Source organism: Macaca thibetana, chromosome 7 (assembly GCF_024542745.1).
Source record: "Macaca thibetana thibetana isolate TM-01 chromosome 7, ASM2454274v1, whole genome shotgun sequence".
NCBI classification, from domain to species: domain Eukaryota; kingdom Metazoa; phylum Chordata; class Mammalia; order Primates; family Cercopithecidae; genus Macaca; species Macaca thibetana.
The window spans coordinates 146,380,918-146,402,420 of record NC_065584.1 but is presented as its reverse complement, the minus strand read 5'-3'; the positions used below and the strand labels follow the sequence as shown (position 1 = coordinate 146,402,420).

Here is a 21,503-nt window from a genome sequence, read left to right as displayed (position 1 = left end):
GTTTGTGAAAGCATTTAGGTTCATTGATGGTAAAAAAAATAGTTAAGGAAAATCTACAATTTCATTCTTAGGCATTTTCCATTTATAACTAGCCTTTAAAGCCATTGAAAATATTGTACAATCTTATGCAAACATATTTTTATATGGTAATTACCAGTTTTTATAGTTTTTTTTTTTTACCAGTTTTTATAGTTTTGATATTATTCACAGTTAAAATTTATCACCTTGCATTACCCTGTCATCTTCCCTAACACACCTTTTTATGTTACTTCTCAACCCGAAGATTATTTTCTTTAGTTGATTCTAAGGTTATGTACGTAATGATAATTTTGAAAATAATAAAGAGATGAGCAGATTCTTTTTTTGGAATGAATTTTATTCATGATCGTGTTACTAAATTTTGCTAGTGATTAATTAAGACAGAAATTTATCAGATCTTATTTCCTTTTTTGTATTAGTATTTTTAATGAATAATAAAATCATTAAATGTCTTGCAGCAAGGAAGAGAAGTCTAATTTTATGCAGACTGTAAATAACCAAGAGTAGATTGTTGTCTCTTTTATACATTTCTTACCTAGAAGCATAGGACTCCAATTTCCTCCTTGGAGATTTCGCTTTAACCATTGAGGTTATTATTATGCATATAAGTAGAAGCTTAAATTGCTTAAATATTTTTGGTAGTGATTTTATTACACATGTTTTTGATCATTTTTCTTCTAGAATAACAGTGTTCTCATAATTATTTATACTTGTTTATATGTAAAAGCATATAAACATATCTTATGTCTTCCCATGTAATACAAGTTTTCCAGCCAATATCAGCCTCTGCAAAACTCTACATGAATCCTTATGCAGAATCAGAGCTCAAAACACCCAAACTGGATTGGAACATAGAAATACAAAATATTGCCATTGAACTGACCAAACCTCAGGTATGATTCATGTGGATATTTCCAGCTTTGATTAACGTTGAATCTTGACTGCTTTTATTTGTTGTGATTATTACTTCTCTAGTGGTTGGTGATTTTTTGGGGTTCATTATATTGAGATTTGACTGTTTAAAAATTTTCGTTTTAAAGAAAATGAATTTCAAATTTAAGAAGTAGTTTTTAAAAATTTTATTTTGTCTTTTCCTAAATTGTGGAGAATCATATCAAACTGTAGGGAAGGAAATTATTTCCATTTGGCTCACAATTGTTGATGGAAGATTTTTTTTTTTTTTTTTTTTTTTTTGAGATGTAGTCTCACTCTGTCGCTCAGGCTGGAGTGCAGTGGTGCAATTTCAGCTCACTGCAAGCTCCGCCTCACGGGTTCACGCCATTCTCCTGCCTCAGCCTCCCAAGTAGCTGGGACTATAGGCGCCCACCACCACGCCCGGCTAATTTTTTTGTATTTTTTAGTAGAGACCGGTTTCACTGTGTTAGCCAGGATGGTCTCGATCTCCTGACCTTGTGATCTGCCCACCTCGGCCTCCCAAAGTGCTGGGATTACAGGCTTGAGCCACCATGTCTGGCCTGTTGATGGAAGATTTTAATGTGTTTTTCCCTCCTCAGTTTTTAATGGAAGGCACTCTTATTAAATATTGTTCTTTTAATTTTTAGAACAGCAATGTTGGCAGCTTTTTCCACTATTTGTTTCCCAAGTGTGGTTATGTGCCCCGAGAGTTGGGGTGACAGGCGTGGTGAACTGGAAGTGAAAGGAGGACAGGAGATTTAGCTAATTGAGCTTTTTTGTACAATTCTGTTCAATAAAAATGTAATGCAAGTTGTAATTTTATATTTTCTTGTAGCTGTGTTAACAATGTAGAAAGAAAAAGGTGAAATTAACTTTAATAATACATTTTATTTAACTTAATATTTCCAAAATATTAATCATATCAACATGTAATAAATGTAAAAAGTTGTAATGAGACATTTTACATCACTTAAAATACATTTAAGTTCAGACTAGACACATTTCAAGTGATGAACAGCCGCATGGTAGGTAACCTTTAGTTAGAACTGCATTGGGAAAAATTAGAGAGGAGGAAGCTAGACTTGCCCCTGTTTAAAAATCTTCTCTGGTTTCGTGCTGCCTCTGGGTGTATGTTTCCCTCCATTTGAGCTGTTTGTCAGATCTACACAGAGTTGCTGTGTTGATGGTAAGATGGCTGCTTAAATAGCTTTATCTTGCTTTAGTCATGCAAATAATTTTTGCAGTAATTTCAAAATCAGCTCATAGCTAGCTACTGCTGAAACGATGGTCCAGAGGAAAGATATATAGTCTTAGAAACAGGCATATTTTATATCATAATTTACAGATACCATATTTCATTGTTTCTAAGATGTTAATTTAGTTTACATTTTAACATCTGAAAATAGGATGTATATATTGGTGATAACACAATTTAATTAACAGCAGTTTTCTTTTATAGTAGAACCTAAAATTATATTACAACTTAAAATTGATAGTGTCTTAAATTTGATGAACTGTAGTATACTTATAATTGATAGCATCTTAAATTTGATGAAATATAGTATATTATTGGGCTAACAGGCAACATTGTTCAGGGAATTTGGAGTCTCACTAGACTGAAAAATAGAATGAAATTTAGTCTTTATTTATATGTACAATGTAATAAATATAATTTTATTTTTGTTTTAACAGTACTTAAGCATGATTGACCTTTTGGAGTCAGTGGATTATATGGTTAGGAATGCGCCTTATAGGAAATACAAGCCTTATTTACCACTTCATACCAATGGTCGACGATGGTAAGTTAGAATTTGTTTTTTGTTTTGTGAGGAACATATAATCATATATTTAGTTACTGTCAGAGTTAAGCAACTTTCAAAAGCCAAGTAATTCAACCACTTTAAAAAAAGAGGCAAGAGTATTAAAAGACAAATAGTAAATATATTGATTACTTATAAAAACAGCTTTCACTTCTTTTGTATGTCCGTATTACTTTTTTCATATGAACATCCACTTGTATTTCTGCTCCTAGTTTCCCAAATTCCTTTTTTTTTTTTGAGATAGAGTCTTGCTCTGACCCCATGCTGGAGTGCTGTGGCGCGATCTTGGCTCACTGCAACCTCTGCCTCCCCGGTTCAGGCGATTCTCCTGCCTCAGCTTCCCACGTAGCTGGGACTACAGGTGTGTGCCACCACGCCCAGCTAATTTTTGTATTTTTATTTTTTTGAGACAGAGTCTTGCTCTGTCACCCAGGCTGGAGTGCAGTGATGTGATCTCGGCTCATTGCAACCTCCGCCTCCAGGGTTCAAGCAACTCCCTGCCTCAGCCTCCCAAGTAACTGAGATTACAGGCGCCCACCACCACGCCTAGCTAATTTTTGTATTTTTAGTAGAGACGGGGTTTCAGCATCTTGACATCTTGAACTCCTGACCTTGTAGATCCACTCTCCCCGGCCTCCCAAAGTGTTGGGATTACAGGCGTAAGCCACTGCACCCAGCCTAATTTTTGTATTTTTAGTAGAAATGGGGTTTCTCCATGTTGACCAGGATGGTCTCAGTCTCTTGACCTCGTGATCTGCCCGCCTTGGCCTCTCAAAGTGCTGGGATTACAGATGTGAGCCGCTGCACCCGGCTGGTTCCCAAATTCTTAACATTCAAGACATTCAACATTTTTCTAAAAGTTTTATCGCTTATCAGTCACCCACGTAGACTCAGTGTTATAACCATACTGGAATACTATTTCCCACGTGTCATTTTGTGCCTTTTGGATTTTGCTTTGGCAAACTCTCTTCTTTAAATGTTTTCTTATATCTAAGTCTATTTAAGTCAGACAATTTTACTGGGAATTGCTGAGCTCTTATAGGAAGAGAGTTAAGAAGAACAAAAAATTTGACAGCGTAAGTTCTAAAAAGTCAAGACTTTTCCTGTTTTGTCTTAAACCTTTATATTCACATTTATGTTAACAAAATTTGATTTTCAGGTGGAAATATGCAATTGACTCTGTTCTTGAAGTTCATATAAGAAGGTATACACAGATGTGGTCATGGAGTAATATAAAAAAGCACAGGCAGTTACTCAAGAGTTATAAAATTGCCTACAAAAACAAGTTAACACAGTCTAAAGTCTCAGAAGAAATACAGAAAGAAATTCAGGTATATCTTGCATATATATTAGTGAGAACTATTATTTGTCTAATCATCCTTTAATATTCTTCTGCATGTAATTTGAATCAAAAAATAATTTTAGGAAGAACAGAATTCACCTCTTTTTGAGAGAGAATTATATGGGAAAATGCAGAATTTTTTTTTTCCAGTTTTTCTTCTTTAAAAAAACTTTTTTCCCCATGCCAATATCAGATAAAATAAGGTTAATGTAAACGATTTGGGAAACGTGTCTGGTTTTTATTATAATGTTTAGAAAGTCAGTATCAGAGCTGTTTAAATATGTGTTTATTAGATAGCTATATCTTGTTTTATTAGTAAACATCCTGTATTTATATGGTAGTAGCTTTTCAAAATGCTTCAAATATTATTTATAAAAAACTTTTACTTCTTGGGAAAGAAGAGGTCTTATCTACCCCCGTTTAAAAGTTAGAAACACGGCTGGGCGCGGTGGCTCACGCCTGTAATCCCAGCACTTTGGGAGGCTGAGGTGGGCAGATCACCTGAGGTCAGGAATTGGAAACCAGCCTGGCCAACATGGTGAAACCCTGTCTCTACTAAAAATATTTTAAAAATTAGCTGGGCATGGTGGTGGGCGTCTGTAATCCTAGCTACTTGGGGGGCTGAGACAGGAAATTGCTTGAACCGGGAGGTGGAGGTTGCAGTGAGCTGAGATCCCACCGTTGCATTCCAGCCTGGGCAACAAGAGCAAAACTCCATCTCAAGAAAAAAATAAAATAAAAAATAAAAAAATGAAAGGTAGAATCACACTGGATACATAATTTGCTTAATGTCTTCTGATTTCAGTTATAGAACTATTTCTACCAATGATTCATAATTTGAAAAATGAGTTGAATTACTATTTTTATGAGTCGAATTACTATTTTTCTGAAATAGTATGAAATATTAGAAAAAGCGTAGATATTAGAGTCAGATGGATTTGGGTTCAAGTACTGACTTGGATATTTACCAAGTGTCCTTCTGATTATGGACACAAGTTTCTCAAACTGCCAGGTCTAGTGTTCTTGTTCTCATATATAAAATGGTAACAATATCTGTCTTACAGAGTTGTGAGAATTGTATGAGACAGCACATAAAGCACTTAGAACACAGGTCACCCGGTGAACACAGGTCACCCGGTTAACGTACTTTTATGTAAATGTCTCAAATCAGTTTCTATTTTAGCCTACTTATTGTTTTGCAGAATTTTACATTCTTAAATATTATGTGTTTTGTAATGGCACCCTTAGTACAATGGCTATATAATAATAAGAATGGGGGGAGTAAGAAGTAAGAATCGTAAGGATGGTATGTAAAACAGGTCCTCTTCGTAAATACTCTTGTTTTCATGTGCATTTATGTCTATGTGTTAATTATAAAGTTCTCACATAAAAATTATTTTCATACTGCATTTAATGAGGATTTATTTTCTTGGAAAACTTATTTTCTTACTGTAAAAAATTAAAAAACTTAAAAGTCTAGAATACATTCAGATTTATACTAATACTATCATTAGGTCACAGGTACTGATAATGGACTAGATATGCCTAGAAATCATAAACATTTCTTTTATCTAATGATAAAAGAATGATTAAATTTCTTGTTTTATCTAATGATTAAATTTCTTGTTTACAAGTGCCTCTCTGTTTTTTACAGGACTTGGAGAAGACTCTAGATGTTTTTAACATAATTTTAGCAAGGCAACAAGCACAAGTTGAGGTAATCATTTTTATTAGCTGATTTTATGTTTTAAACATGTTAATACCCCCTTTTATACCTAGGATCAAGAAATTGAAGTTTCATGAGTTGAGGTTTTTATTGCTTAATTTAGTCTCAGGAGAACAGAAACTGGAGTACTGAAAAAAAGCCACTAACATGAAGGGGAAAAAAAAACCTTAATTTTTTTTTTTTTTTGAGATGGAGTCTCACTCTGTCTCCCAGGCTGGGATGCCGTGGCATGCTCTTGGCTCACTGCAGCCTCCGCCTCCCGGGTTCAAGTGATTTTCCTACCTCAACCTCCTGAGTCGCTGGGATCATAGGTGCGTGCCACCACGCCCAGCTAATTTTTTTTTGTAGTTTTAGTAGAGACGGGTTGTCACCATGTTGACCAGCCTGGTCTTGAACTCCTAACCTCAGGTGATCCGCTCATCTCAGCCTCTCAAAGTGCTGAGATTACAGGCGTGAGCCACCGCGCCTTGCCACTTACACAATTTTATAATGAAAAATCTGAAAAACTCTAAAAAGAAAGTAAATAAAAGACATCTATAATCCTAACAACTTAGAATACTACTGTTATCATTTTGGCTATCAGTTTTTCTCCCATGCTTATATACCTGCTTATTTGTGCTTTTTTTCTCTCTCTCTCTTTTTTTTTTTTTTTTAACTTTTTCTTTGTTCCTCTTCCTTCCCTTCCTTCTTCCTTCTCTCCCTTTCTTCTTTCTTTTCTCCTTTCTTTCTTCCTTCCTCTTTCCTTCACTTTCTTTTTTTCCTTTCTGAAATTGGAAATGATCTACTGATAATGTTTTATAACTGCTTATTTATTGTTGCCTTGTGTGCAATGTTCCATGTCATTTCTAAGATTCTGTAACATGACTTTTTGGTAATTAAAAAAATAAATTACAAATGCATTATAACTCATTGTAGAAAAGTTAGAAAATATAGATAAAACAAAAAGAATCATCTCAGAAACGAAAAGTAACTACTGTTAATACCTTTCTGTATATCCTTTTAGTCCTTTTTATAGTTATAGATGTCCATATACTTACTCATACTTTTAAATGAGATTAAGCCATATACAGTTGACCCTTGAACAACCTGAAGGTTAGGGATGCCAAGCCCCCGCACGATTAAAAATTTGTGTATAGCTACCTTCACTTTTCTTTTTTTTGAGATGGAGTCTTGCTGTGTTGCCCAGGCTGGAGTGCAGGGGCGCAATCTTGGGTCACTGCAACCTCTACCTCCCAGGTTTCAAGCCATTCTCCTGTCTCAGCCTCCTGAGTAGCTGGGACTAGAGCCATGTGCCACCATGCCTGGCTAATTTTTGTATTTTTGATAGAGATGGGGTTTCACCACATTGGCCAGGCTGGTCTTGAATTCCTGTCCTCAGGTGATCCACCCACCTCGGCCTCCCAAAGTGCTGGTATTACAAGCATGAGCCACCGTTCCCGGCCTGTGTATAACTTTAGATTCTTCAAAAACTTAACTACTGTAAGCCTACTGTTAACCGAAAGCCTTATTGATAACAGTCAATTAACACATATTTTTAAATGTTGTATGTATTATACACTGTATTCTTACAATAAAGTAAGCCAGAGAAACGAAAATGTTGTTAAGAAAATTAGAAGGAAGTGAAAATATATTTACTATTCAGTAAGTAGAAGTCTATCACTATAAAGATCTTCACATTGAGTAAGCTGAGTAGTGGGAGGAGGAAGAAGAGGATTGTCTCAGGGGTAGCAGAAGCAGAAGAAAATCCTAGTATTAGTGTACTCATGCAGTTCAAACCCATGTTGTTCAAGGGTCAACTGTACACTTGTTCATTTATTCTGTTATGCTTGCATTATGGCTAGAGTATAGACTTGGGAGTCAGGTGGTCTGGATTCTGATCTCAGCTTTGCCATCTACTAATTATATGATTTTGGGCTCTTTGACCCCTCTGCGCCTTAGTTTCCTGATTTGTGAGATGATATTAATTAGTAGAACCTACATCTTAGGATTATCATTAGGAGTACCTGATAATTCATTTAAAACACTTAAATAATTATGTGCACATAGTAATGACTAAATACATGATTTTTTTCATTGTCATTATCGTTTGCATTAGCCCGCAGAAATGAACAAAACAGGCAAAAATCTTTTATTTATATTGTAGTAGGGGATAAGGTTAATAAGTACTTCGATAAAAATAAAGTAGGAAAGAATACAAGGAGCACTGAAGCTAGGAAGTGATAATGATTTGCAGTTTTAAACAGTGTTGTCAGGAAGAGCCTCACTAAGAAGGAAACATTTGAGCAAAGACCTGAAGAACATGGGACAGTCAGCCAGAAAGATATCTAAGGGAAAAGTATAACCAGGCAGAAATAATAAAGTGTAACTGCTTAAGGGTTTTGGGGTTGGAACATACCTGGCTCATTGAGGAAGCTAACTGGAGTCCTAAGAGAGGGAAAAGTGGTGGTTAATGAGGTCAGAGAAGAAAGGTAGCAGAGGAAAGGCAGGGCTGCACGTGGGAGTTGAGGAGATTGCCAGATTGTGTAGCAGCATCTTACAAGCCATTATGTGGGTTTTGGTTCTTATTCTGAATTGGGAAACCAATAGTAGGTTTTGAGTACAGGATAATATGATCTGACTTAAGTTTTAAAATTCATCCTGGCTGCTTTGAAAGCAGACTGTGGGAAGGAAGGCAAGAGTGAAAACAGGGAGAGCAGTTAGGAGGCTATTGAAATAATTGAGATGAGCGGTGACAGTAGCTTTGCTGAAAATGGTTGCAAATAAAGGTGATGAGAAAGGGTCAGATTCTAGATATACTTCGAGGGTATAGCCAGTATTTCTTGACTGACTAGATGTGAGTTGTCGGAGACAGAGTAAAAAATGCCTTTAAATATTTTGACCTGGAGCAGTTGGAAGGATGGATTTGCTATCAAATAAGAGGGGGAAGATGGGAGAGAACAAGCTTGAGTGATACGAGAGAAGACCAGGAGTTCAATTTGGGACCTATTATGTTTTAGCTCTTAGACCTCAGAGGGGCAATGGAGTAGGCAATTATGTGGAGTTCAGAAGAGGAATCTGTGCTGGGCATAGAAATGTAGGAAGGGTCAGCACATGGATTTCTTTAAAGCCATGAGATTGGATGAGATCACTTCAGGAATTAGTATAGCTGGAGAAGAGGAGGGTTGCAAAGATCCAAAGCATCCATTGTTACAATCAGAGGGATGGGAAAGAACCAGCAAAGGAAGGGATTGCCAGAGTTGTAGTAGGGAAGCTGTATGAATGTAACACCTTCAAATTCAAGTGGAGAAAGAATTTCAAGGTAGAGAAAGTGATCAACTGTGACAGATGCACCTGATTTTTTAACTAAGATAGGACAGAATTGACCATTAAACTTACTAAATATGGGATATTTTAGCTATGACATTTTTCAAGTAATTTTTTTGGCACCAATTTCTTTTTATTCTCTTCTTTTGCACTCTTAATTTTATATTCTATGCATATATATAGATATAAATATATAAAATATATAGGCAAAGATGAAAATACCCATATATATTAGATATATATATATTCATACATAAGAGGTGTGTGTGTGTGTATATGTGTATATATGTGTGTGTGTGTGTGTGTGTGTATATATATGTATTTAGACCTTTTGGTACTCTGTTCATTTTTCTCCTGCAATCTTTTTTCTCTCTCTAAGGCTAGATAATTTCTATTGATCTATCTTCAAGTTCTGTCTTCCTTTTGTCATCTTCATTTTGCTGTTGAACCCATCTTGGGAATTTTTAATTTCAGATAATATATTTTTCAGGTCTGAAATTACTATTGAGTTTTTTTTTTTTTTTTTTATAGTTTGCATTTCTCTATTGAAGATTCCAATCTTTTTAGTAATTTCCAGTGTGTTTGCCTTTATGTCAGGTAACAGTGGCTCTCTGATAGTTCCAGCTATCAGACATTGAAGTTATCTGATTGTTGGCATCTGATGATTATCTTTCCCTTGAGAATTAGTTACATTTCTGGTTTCGTTTGTTTTTGTATGTCAAGTAATTTTGGATTGTATTTTTGACATTGTGATTATTATATAATCTATGAATCTTGTTATAATGCTCTGGAAAACATTGACATTTTGTGTTAGTGTACAGCCTAGTTAGGTTCTGAATCTAAGTTGTGTTTGCCTTCTGTGGATGGTGGTTCAGATTTCAATTCAGCTCTTTAAACCTTTGGTATGTAAGTTTGAGTTTGTTTTACTCATGAATAATACAGGGGTTAGTTTGAGACTTGCACAGGTGGTTCATGTTAGTTGGGGTGGCTAAAACCTTTGCTACTTTGGTTTGGGTTAGTTTCACATATGTGAAGCTTGTATTAGACTGAGATTTGGACAGGTTCATATACAGAATTAAGAGATAATCCCCTTCTCAAGCTCTTTCCCTGCCAGGGTTTTCTCGTATACATTCTGGCCTTCATGAACTCCATTTACTGGTTCCTTGGCCAGAAGTACGGAGTTTTTCTCAGGGTTTTAGCTGCCGGTACAACTGTGCTCCATGTTCCTCTGCTCTGCTCCATGGTGAGGCCCTTGCTCAGGGCAGAGCCGTGTATAGTAGTTTTCTATGCCTATATAACAAACTTTGTGGCTTGAAACAACACATAGCTATTATCTCTGAGTTTCTCTGGGTCTAGAATCTAGGTATGGGTTAGCTGAGTCCTCTGCTTAAGGTTTTAAAATATTGCTAGATGTTGGTTTGGGACTATGGTATCTGAAACGTGACTGATGGAGAATCTGCTTTCCTTGGCAGAATTTAGCTCTTTGTGGCTGTGGGATGGAAGGCTTCAGTTTTTTGTTGATTTCTGGCTAGAGCTGCCCTCAGCTTATAAATATCATCTTCAGTTCCTTGCCTAATGGGCTTCCCAACATAGAAACCGTAACATGGCAGCTTTCTTCTTCAAAAGAAGGGAGAAACTCCAGCAAGATGGTCGCTAAAGTCTTGTATACATAACATATACATTGTACACAGAATCAAGTATATTTCATTACCTTTGCCATATTTTATTGTTTAGAAACTAGTTGCAAGTCATGCCCATGCTCAAGGGCAAGAACATTAGAAATGGGAGGTTATGGTGGTGGGGTGGGATGGGGTGGGCACACCATGTGAGAAAAACAAACGTCATGGAACTCAGTCTTGTGCAGGTCACTTCTCCAAATTGTGACCCCTTCTACTGTTTGCCTGCTTTGCTTACTTTTCAAAATCCCAGGTAGATCTTTTTTATTTTTTGTTCAGAAGTTTTAGATGGTTTGAAGAGGGCTTATGCCACCATAGAACTAAAACTTCACTGAAATTAGTAATAAAGAAGTCACTTGAGAGCAATTTTTATAGAATAATGTGGGCAGAAACTTGATAGGAATGGGAGACATTGAATAGGAACAGTATGATTCTTTGCTGTAAGCAGAGCAGATAAATGGAGCAGTAAGTGGTGGACAATGTGGAGTCAAGAGAAGGTTTTGTAACTTGCTTTTCTTTCTTTAACAAAATTATAGTGCCCATTTTCAGTGCCAGCAGAACCATTTTTCTGACATCATTTAAGATAGCTGAATAGAGGCTGGGTATGGTGGCTCAAGCCTGTAATCCCAGCACTTTGGGAGGCTGAGATGGGTAGATCACGAGGTCAGGAGTTTGAGACCAGCCTGGCCAACATAGTGAAACCCCGTCTCTACTAAAAATACAAAAATTAGCCAGGTGTGGTGGCACACACCTGTAATCTCAGCTACTCGGGAGGCTGAGGCAGGAGAATCGCTTGAACCCGGGAGGCGGAGGCTGCTGTGAGCGGAGACCACGCCATTGCACTCCAGCCTGGGTGACAGAGTGAGACTCCATCTCAAAACAAAAAAACAAACAAACAAAAAAAACTGAATAGTATTCCACTCTGTGCATATACCAGAATTTGCTTCACTATTTCTCACTGGTTATATTTAATTGTAAGTGACTCTACAATGAATAGCCTTATCTCTACATTTTTTCAAACATCCCTTATTTTCTCACAGGCAAATTCCCCAAGGTACAAGTTGTTAGGTCAGAAAGTATGACTATTTTGAAAGGTATTTGCTGTTGCTGGGGATTGTTCCTATGACAGAGAGGAATGAATCAATTTAATTTTAATCCTCCACGACTTAAGTTGCTTTAGCTTAAATGTGTATTCTTAATATCAGCTACAGTTGCTTAAAAAGTGAAGAAAGGGTACTAATTATGAGATGCAGTAGACAAAGAATGATGGATGTAGAAGAGAATACAATTAGATCCATCTAACATTGATTTTTTTCATTGTAATGGAAAGTATGTAGGGCCAGAGTTTAAAATGCAGGCAGAGGATTGGCTGAAGTTATTTACCATGGGCACTTAGTTGGACAGAGAAGGAAGTGAAGGCAACAAAGGGTAATTGAGGAAAAGGGAAAGGGCTCTGCATCCGTCTTCATATTAGGTCTCATTTATATATTTTTATTTATTTTTGGTCTCCCATATATGTATATATGTTTTGAAATAACTATAGGTTTATAATAAGTTGCAAAGATAGTTCACAGAGGTGCTGTGTACCCTTCACCCGGTTTCTCCCAAAAGTTACATCAATGTAATTATAGAACAATACCAAAACCAAGAATTTGACATCGGTATGATGTGTGTGTATAGTTCTGTGACAGCTTTCATATTTTTAAATGTTAATTCTTACTTATTTTTAAGTGGGGATTGACAAACATAGGAAAACTTTTTTTCACTGTTCTTTGTTACTTCATTTTCTTCAAAGCCTTTCTTATTGTTTGAAATTAGTATTTTTGATTGTGTGCTTTCCTACTAATTCATCTCTTTTTCTCTTTATTATGTCTAAAATTTTCAGTTTATTTTGAAATTCCTTGAAATTTGTAGCGTGCTGATCACATCTTTAAGTTTTCAATGCTAATGCTAATAATGGCTTTATCTTTCTTTGAAAGGTTATTAGATATTTAGAGATTTGGGAGGAAGTTGAATGTTGGGATTTGTTGCCATATTATCTTGATGTCTTTTATCAGGATATTTTAAAAAGGTTAATTTTGGTTAGTTAATTTTTTCCAAAATAAAAAGGCTTCTTTCCCCCAAAGTGTAAAAAAATGTATTATCTATTTTTATAAAGAATAATTTTTATGGTAGCTAAGAAGATGGTAACAATGAAAAAATACAGTTTAGTGCCTGCCGTTTTAAAACTTAAAACTATCAGTTTGGTTAAAAGAGATGTTAACAAAATATCCAAATGCTTTATAGCTTTTTCTGCATTTAGATTTATAAAAACTATTTATAAATTCATCTATTTATTAAGTCTCAGTATCTAAGAGAGGTTTAAATTTGAAGTCTCTGGTTGCATTTTCCCTAAAAGAATTCATAGAAGATTCTTAAAAGCGGAAACACTCAGATGATATACATTTAATTGGGTGTCATTTCCAAAATAGCTCAGTTTCATCTACTTGTGAAACTGTTGAAGCAATTAATTTTCTGTATCATGATCTCTGCTGTTGAAGGAAACTAGTTTGTTGTCATCTCAGTGGTTCTGAATCTTGGCTGCATGTTAGAATCACCAGGGGAATTAAAAAACAAAACAAAAGTGTTCCTATTTCTCCACATCCTCTCCAACACCTGTTGTTTCCTGACTTTTTAATGATCGCCATTCTAACTGGTGTGAGATGGTATCTCATTGTGGTTTTGATTTGCATTTCTCTGATGGCCAGTGATGATGAGCATTTTTTCATGTGTCTGTTGGCTGTATGAATGTCTTCTTTTGAGAAATGTCTGTTCATATCCTTTGCCCACTTTTTGATGGGGTTGTTTGTTTTTTTCTTGTAAATTTGTTTGAGTTCTTTGTAGGTTCTGGATATTAGCCCTTTGTCAGATGAGTAGATTGCAAAAATTTTCTCCCATTCTGTAGGTTGCCTGTTCACTCTGATGGTAGTTTCTTTTGCTGTGCAGAAGCTCTTTAGTTTAATTAGATCCCATTTGTCAATTTTGGCTTTTGCTGCTGTTGCTTTTGGTGTTTTAGACATGAAGTCTTTGCCCATGCCTATGTCCTGAATGGTACTACCTAGGTTTTCCTCTAGGATTTTTATGGTATTAGGTCTAACATTTAAGTCTCTAATCCATCTTGAATTAATTTTCGTATAAGGAGTAAGGAAAGGATCCAGTTTCAGCTTTCTACTTATGGCTAGCCAATTTTCCCAGCACCATTTATTAAATAGGGAATCCTTTCCCCATTTCTTGTTTCTCTCAGGTTTGTCAAAGATCTGATGGCTGTAGATGTGTGGTATTATTTCTGAGGGCTCTGTTCTGTTCCATTGGTCTATATCTCTGTTTTGGTACCAGTACCATGCTGTTTTGGTTACTGTAGCCTTGTAGTACAGTTTGAAGTCAGGTAGCGTGATGCCTCCAGCTTTGTTCTTTTGACTTAGGATTGTCTTGGAGATGCGGGCTCTTTTTTGGTTCCATATGAACTTTAAAGCAGTTTTTTCCAATTCTGTGAAGAAACACATTGGTAGCTTGATGGGGATGGCATTGTTGGTGGGATTGTAAACTAGTTCAACCATTATGGAAAACAGTATGGCGATTCCTCAAGGATCTAGAACTAGATATACCATATGACCCAGCCATCCCATTACTGGGGATATACCCAAAGGATTCTAAATTATGCTGCTATAAAGACACATGCACACGTATGTTTATTGCAGCACTATTCACAATAGCAAAGACTTGGAATCAACCCAAATGTCCATCAGTGACAGATTGGATTAAGAAAATGTGGCACATATACACCATGGAATACTATGCAGCCATCAAAAAGGATGAGTTTGTGTCCTTTGTAGGGACATGGATGCAGCTGGAAACCATCATTCTTAGCAAACTATCACAAGAACAGAAAACCAAACACCGCATGTTCTCACTCATAGGTGGGGACTGAACAATGAGATCACTTGGACTCAGGAAGGGGAACATCACACTCTGGGGCCTATCATGGGGAGGGGGGAGGGGGGAGGGATTGCACTGGGAGTTATACCTGATGTAAATGACGAGTTGATGGGTGCAGCACAGCAACATGGCACAAGTATACATATGTAACAAACCTGCACGTTATGCACATGTACCCTACAACTTAAAGTATAATAATAATAAATAAATTAAAAAAAAAAAGAAAAAAACTAAAAAAAAAAAAAAGAAACTATGATTAAAAATTACATTACCATTTTTACAAAAACAAAACAAAACAAAACAAAAAACAGTGCCTACCTAGAACCCACTCTCTCAAGATTTGATTTAATTGTTGTGTGGTGGGGCTTTGGTTTTGGCATTTTTTCTCATAAAGCTTCTAGATGATTCTTTTGTGCAGCAAGGATTGAATCCCACTGAGCTGTGGTATCCACAATAGCTGATTTGTCATTCATTTTCCTCTTGCAGTTTCAAACAGGGCTTGAAAATGTACACACTCATTCATAGCTTGTGACAAAAGTTTAACATTTTGCCCATCCTTAGTCTTTACATTCACCAATCAAACCTATTCTCTTTACTATAGAATTCAACTCTTTACTTGCATCTTCTCTTTTGTATTATTCCACTTTTTATTACACACAGAGGCTTACAATATGTTATCCATTCACTACCATTTTAAAATACTTTAAGTGGAAAAATTATTGAAATTTACTTATTCAGGGAATGAGAACATAGAATCTAAATTACTTATCCCCTTTATTTTCTTTATCCCTGTTTTCTGTCTTTGGTTATTCGTCTATATTTCTCTGAAAAGTGGGAAAGACAAGGAACGATAGAAAATCTACTCAGGATTTGTTGAAAAAAGAGGGTGAAATGAGATTCAAGGACTATTTTAATTTATATCCCTCCTTCTGCCATTGTCTTAGTTAGCAAGCCAGCAATATATATGAATTCTGAAATATAATTGTTTCAAATTAATATTTTTTTGGGTGTGTTCCCTTTCAAGGAACTTTTCGTTTTATAAACATGGAGTTCTAGTGGCTCCTTAACTTAAAAATTTGGAAGTAACGTTGTTTGGAAATATTTTAGTTGGAACCTTAACTATATAGCTCTTAACATGCAGCCTCGTCAAAATGCTATCAGTTGGTGTGAGAAGTATTAATCAACTAACAGGGGGACTACATTTAACTAAATTATGTTGTGAGCGTCATTTAAGATCTTGACTGGTTCAATCTTACGTAGCGTTAAAGAAAAAATGAACCATTATTTTTTTCCAGGCTATACCTGAAAATGAAGAGGGCAACATTCTTCAAGTAAATTTTTTAATTTTTATTTTTTAGGTGATTCGGTCTGGGCAAAAATTAAGGAAAAAGTCTGCTGACACAGGCGAGAAACGTGGAGGCTGGTTTAGTGGGTTTTGGGGTAAGAAAGAGTCTAAGAAAAAGGACGAAGAATCATTGATTCCTGAAAGTAAGTTCCAAGTCAGATAAGTTATTGTACAGTGTTAAGTGAAAAACAAAAAAACAAAAAACCAATATGTAAATTATATCTTCCTGTTGAATTTTATTTTGAAATACATTTGAAATAAATTAGCTCAGTATAGCAAATAGGTAAGCAGACACATCAAGCTGGAATATTCCTATGTTTATCTAAAATAAAACTTAGACTAAAATAAAACTTTGATTTTTTTGTTTGTGAAATAATATTTATGTCAAATTTAAAATGTTTAAATTTAGAGGTCTCAACATTTAGCATTTTTTGTTACCTTTTGCATAGATATTTAATTACAAGTTTCGCTTATGTTTTAAAATACTTAGGGAATTCTGAAATCCTTATATTAGAACTGAATTTCCTTAATGGTGTCTCTGCCTTTTCTTGACCTTAGCAAGCAAATAGAATATGTTTTGTCAAAGTGGTAGTATATTAGCGGATATTACCTGGCAATTTTGCTTTAGCATTTGTGTCTGTTGATTTTAGGATACTTGTTAGTTTGGTTAGTCTTTTTAGTTATATCTGTAAAATGGAAGCAATTAATTTCTTAAAATGTTTTTTCATAGGTATTGATGACCTTATGACTCCAGAGGAAAAAGATAAACTCTTCACTGCCATTGGTTATAGTGAGAGTACTCACAACCTAACTTTACCTAAGCAGGTAATTATATAAGTGGTTTAAAGGAATTTTGTCTCATTGTACTATATTAGATTGAATTGGGTTAGAGTTACTGATTTTTTTTAAGTAATAAAAATATTTTCAGTTCCTCTCTGCTACTTAATGGTTAAATGCTTTCAGTCAGATTCTCTCTCCAACTTTATTTTATTTTTATTTTTTTGAGATGGAGTCTCGCTCTGTCGCCCAGGCTGGAGCGCAGTGGTGTGATCTTGGCTCTGCCTCCTGGGTTCAGGCGATTCTTCTGCCTCAGCCTCCCGAGTAGCTGGGATTACAGGCACCCACCACCCCACCTGGCTAATCTTTGTATTTTTAGTAGACATGGGATTTTGCCATGTTGACCAGGCTGGTCTCGAATTCCTGACCTCAGATGATCTGCCATCCTCAGCCTCCCAAAGTGCTGAGATTACAGGCGTAAGCCACTGCGCCCAGCCTCCAACTTTAGATTTAAGTAGTTTTAGTGAACTTAAGAATAACCTGACAAAAGTGCTTATTATAGTGCTAAATAGAATCTTAAAAAATTTTTATCCTAAGAAATTTTTTTCAAATTGTGAAGCATAACATATATAAAAGAGAAAGCAAAACCAAAATGTACTGCCTATTTCATTGACTAAAAAGGGAACAGTGTTTAATTATTATGAAGGTCAAGGTTTAGCATATTGCTGTCACCTTAGAAGCCCCTACGTCCTCCATCATTGCTTCTCCAAAGGTAACCATTATCCTGATTTTTATGGTAATCGTATCTTTTATTTCTTTTTGTTTTTTACTACCAACACTGTTATTTTGTTTTCATTGTATGAATATACCATAATTTCTTATCTATTTCCTATAGATATATATGTTTGTGGTTTCTGGTTTTGGCTATTGCAGATAACGCTGCTATGAACATACTCGTACAAGTCTTTGGTGGAGATACGTTTTTTATTTATCTTGAGTTAAATATCTGGGAGTAGAGTTGCTGGGTCATAGGGTAAATATGTATAGCTTTTCTAAAAACTGGCAAACACTTCTCCAAAAGTTGTAATATTTTATATTCCTCCCACTAGTTACAGATGCTACATATTCTTGCCACATTTGATATTGTCAGGCTTTTTAATTTTAGCCATTTAAGCAGATTTGATATGTTCCTCCACTATAGTTTTAATTTGCGTTTTCCTAATGACTAATGATGTTGTTATGGTTAGGCTTTTTTGTCCTCACCCAGATCTCATCTTGAATTGTAATCCCCATAATCCACCCCTCACCGCCATCAAGGGAGAGACCAGGTAGTAATAATTGAGTAATGGGGGTGGTTTCCACCACACTGTTGTGATAGTGAGTTAATTCTCATGAGATCTGATGGTTTTATAAGGGCCTCTTCCCCCTTCACTCAACACTATTCCTTCCTGCCACCTTGTGAAGAAGGTACCTTGCTTCCCCGTGGCCTTCTGCCATGATTTTGTTTCCTGAGGCCTCCCAGCCATGCTGAAAGATAGTCAATTAAACCTCTTTCCTTTATAAATTACCCAGTCTAGGGCAGTTCTTTATAGAAGTGTGAAAACAGACTAATACAGATGTTGACTGTCTTTTCATGTCTTATTGGCCATCTCTGTTCATGTGTGATTTTTGGTCATTTTTAAATTGGGTTGTTTGTCCTTTTATTGTTGTTTGTGGAAGTTATTTTTATATTTGCCTACAAGAGTTTTGTTGTGTTTGTGTATAGATAGATATAGATATGTACATTTTGCTATAGGTGCATGTATAAAATTTTCAATTTGTGGCTTGCCTCTTGATTTTCTTAATGGTAGTTATTTATGAGAAACAATTTTAATTTTCTACTGATGAAGTCTTTTTTCTTATGGTTACTGCTAACATTAGATCTGTTCAAGAAACCTTTGCCTACCTCAGAGTCACAAAGATACTCTCCTATGTATTCTTCCTAGAAACTTATGGGGTTCTGAGTTTTATCTTTAGTTTAGTATTCATCTTAAAATAATTTTTGTATTTGGAGTCGCATGTGGGTTGAGGTTTATTTTTTCCCTATGTTTATCCAGTTGTTTGAGCAGTATTTTAAAAATACTTCATTTTTTTTCTTATTGAATTGAGTTGTCCCTTTGGTTGAAAATAAATTGACTTTATATGTGTGGATATAGTTTTAGACTCTCATTGAACTCGTTGTCTATTTTTACACTTATGGCCCCAATCTTGATACTATGGTTTGGTGTGTCCCCACCCAACTCTCACCTTGAATTGTAATAATCCCCACGTGCCAAGGGCGGGGCCAAGTGGAAAAAATTGAATGATTGGGAGCGTATCTCCCATACTGTTTTTGTGGTATTGAGTAAGTCTTGTGAGATCTGATGGTTTTATACATGCGAGTTCCCCTGCACAGGCTCTCTTGCCTGCTATGTAAGACGTTGTCTTTGCTCTTCCCTTGCCTTCTGCCATGATTGTGAGGCCTCCCCAGCCATGTGTAACTGTGAGTCCATTAAACCTCTTTCTTTGATAAATTATCCAGTCTCAGGTATGTCTTTATTAGCAGCATGAGAATGGACTAATGTACTTATTATTATAGTTTTATAAGTCTTAAAGTAAGACCTCTGACTTGTTTTTCTTTTTTTTTGAGACAGAGTCTCACTCTGTCACCCAGGCTGGAGTGCAGTGGTGCAATCTCAGCTCACTGTAAGCTCCGCCTCCTGGGTTCATGCCATTCTCCTGCCCCAGCCTCCCGTGTAGCTGGGACTATAGGCTCCCGCTACCACGCCTGGCTGATTTTTTGTATTTTTAGTAGAGATGGGGTTTCACTGTGTTAGCCAAGGTGGTCTCGAACTCCTGACCTCGTGATCTGCCCGCCTCAGCCTACCAAAGTGCTGGGATTACAGGTGTGAGCCACCATGCCTGGCCTCTTTTTTTTTTTTTTAAGAGTGTTTTGGCTATTTTAGGCCTTTTCCACTTATATGTACCTTTTAGAATCATCTTATCAGTGTTTTCAAAAGTACATGCTGCTTTTGTTAGAGATTACATTGAATCTGTAAATTATTATGGGGACAGTTGTAATTTTAGCAATATTGAATATTCCAGTCACATAATTCCTTTTTGTGTCTCTGACCATCTGTCAGTAATTTTCCTTCTACTTGAACAATGCCGATTATATTATTTTGTTAAATGCAGTTCTGCTGGTGACAAGTTTTTAAATTTTTTTTTTGTTTCTGAAAAATGTCTATTTTTCCTTATTTCTTGAAGGATACTTCTGTGTATAGAATTCTAGGTTGTTAATGATTTTCTGAGTTTTGAAGATATAATTTCATTGTTGTTAGGCCTGCATTTTTTGTATATTCAGCTGTATTCAGCTGTTAGTCTTACTGTATCACTTTGAAGGTAATTTCCACCCATCTCTCTCATTTTTCTATTTTTAAGAAAATCTCTTTACCTTAGATTTTCAGTAATTTTACTGTGATGTGACTAGATATGTATTCATTTTTGTTTATACTGTTTGGACTTCTTCCTGTTTGGACATCTTGAGGTTTCATCAATATGGGAAAAAAATCCTCACTTCCCAGTTTTATTTCCCATCATTCTTTTATACTTCATCCTTTGGGACTTCTAATGTACATAGTAGGCTCTTTTCATAATATCATGTGTGTCTTATTTTCTCTGAGGTATTTCCAAGTTCTTTATCTGTTTATTCTTTGGCTAGTTTCCTCTAATTCTCTCTTCAGCTCTTTGTATATTACTATTAAACTCATTTATTGAATTCTTAATTGGTTTTTGTCTATTTCAGTTCTTGAATTTCTAGTTGGTTCTTTTTTTAAAGCTTCCAAGTTCTTGCTAACATGCTGTTTTATCTTTTATGTCTTTGACCCTAATAAATCTAGTAGTCTGAGTAAGTCTAAAATTAGACTCTTGATGTCTAGAGCTCCTGTTAATCTATTTTCTATTGTTTCTGCTGGTTTTTGTTCCAATTGGTCATGAATCTAGTTAGCCTGTGTGTGTGTGTGTACGTGTGTGTGTGTGTGAAAGTGCGTGTGTGTGTGTACGTGCACCAATCATTGTTACTGTAGGTATTGAGATGATTTGATGCTGTGCTGCCAGATCATGGGAGTTTGCCTGCTTCCAGTTCACCTTTACTCTTATGATATAACCCTTTAGGGTCCCAGGCAAAATAATGTGTTTTATCAGTGCTTTTACCTTTTGATGGGACCTGGTTTCCAATTTTGACCCTGCTAGCCTAGCTTCACAGCCCCTAGGCTGTCCCCTCTGAAATTTCCGAATACCTCTAGGAGAAGCAGGTCCCCAGATTCCAGGATCATCTCCCTGGTTCTCTGTTTTACCTTCAATCTTGACTCAGTAATTTTGGGGTCAGGATTTATTTTCTCAGTGTCTTACTAACTCTGCACAGCAATCAAGCAGATGTTTTTCCTTCAGCCACAGGATTATTCTGAAATACTTAGTTTGTTTCAGAAAAAGCTGCTGAATTGAATATGCCACAAAATGTTTTGTAATTGTTTCATTGTTATAACCTATAAAACTAAGAGAAGGCTGG

The 21,503-nt window shown here is 35.9% G+C and overlaps 1 protein-coding gene across 7 annotated transcripts in view; it reads left to right on the top strand.

Annotated features, from left to right (window-relative positions):
• The window catches only part of VPS13C (vacuolar protein sorting 13 homolog C), a 190,352-nt gene that overhangs the window by 42,514 nt on the left and 126,335 nt on the right, over window positions 1–21,503 (top strand). For all 7 annotated transcript variants that reach the window (XM_050797231.1, XM_050797228.1, XM_050797226.1 and 4 more), the window contains 6 exons: window positions 805–932; window positions 2,647–2,753; window positions 3,934–4,105; window positions 5,771–5,833; window positions 16,155–16,284; window positions 16,872–16,966. In XM_050797231.1, the coding sequence (XP_050653188.1) occupies window positions 805–932; window positions 2,647–2,753; window positions 3,934–4,105; window positions 5,771–5,833; window positions 16,155–16,284; window positions 16,872–16,966 (695 nt within the window). The remainder of the gene's footprint in view (window positions 1–804; window positions 933–2,646; window positions 2,754–3,933; window positions 4,106–5,770; window positions 5,834–16,154; window positions 16,285–16,871; window positions 16,967–21,503) is intronic.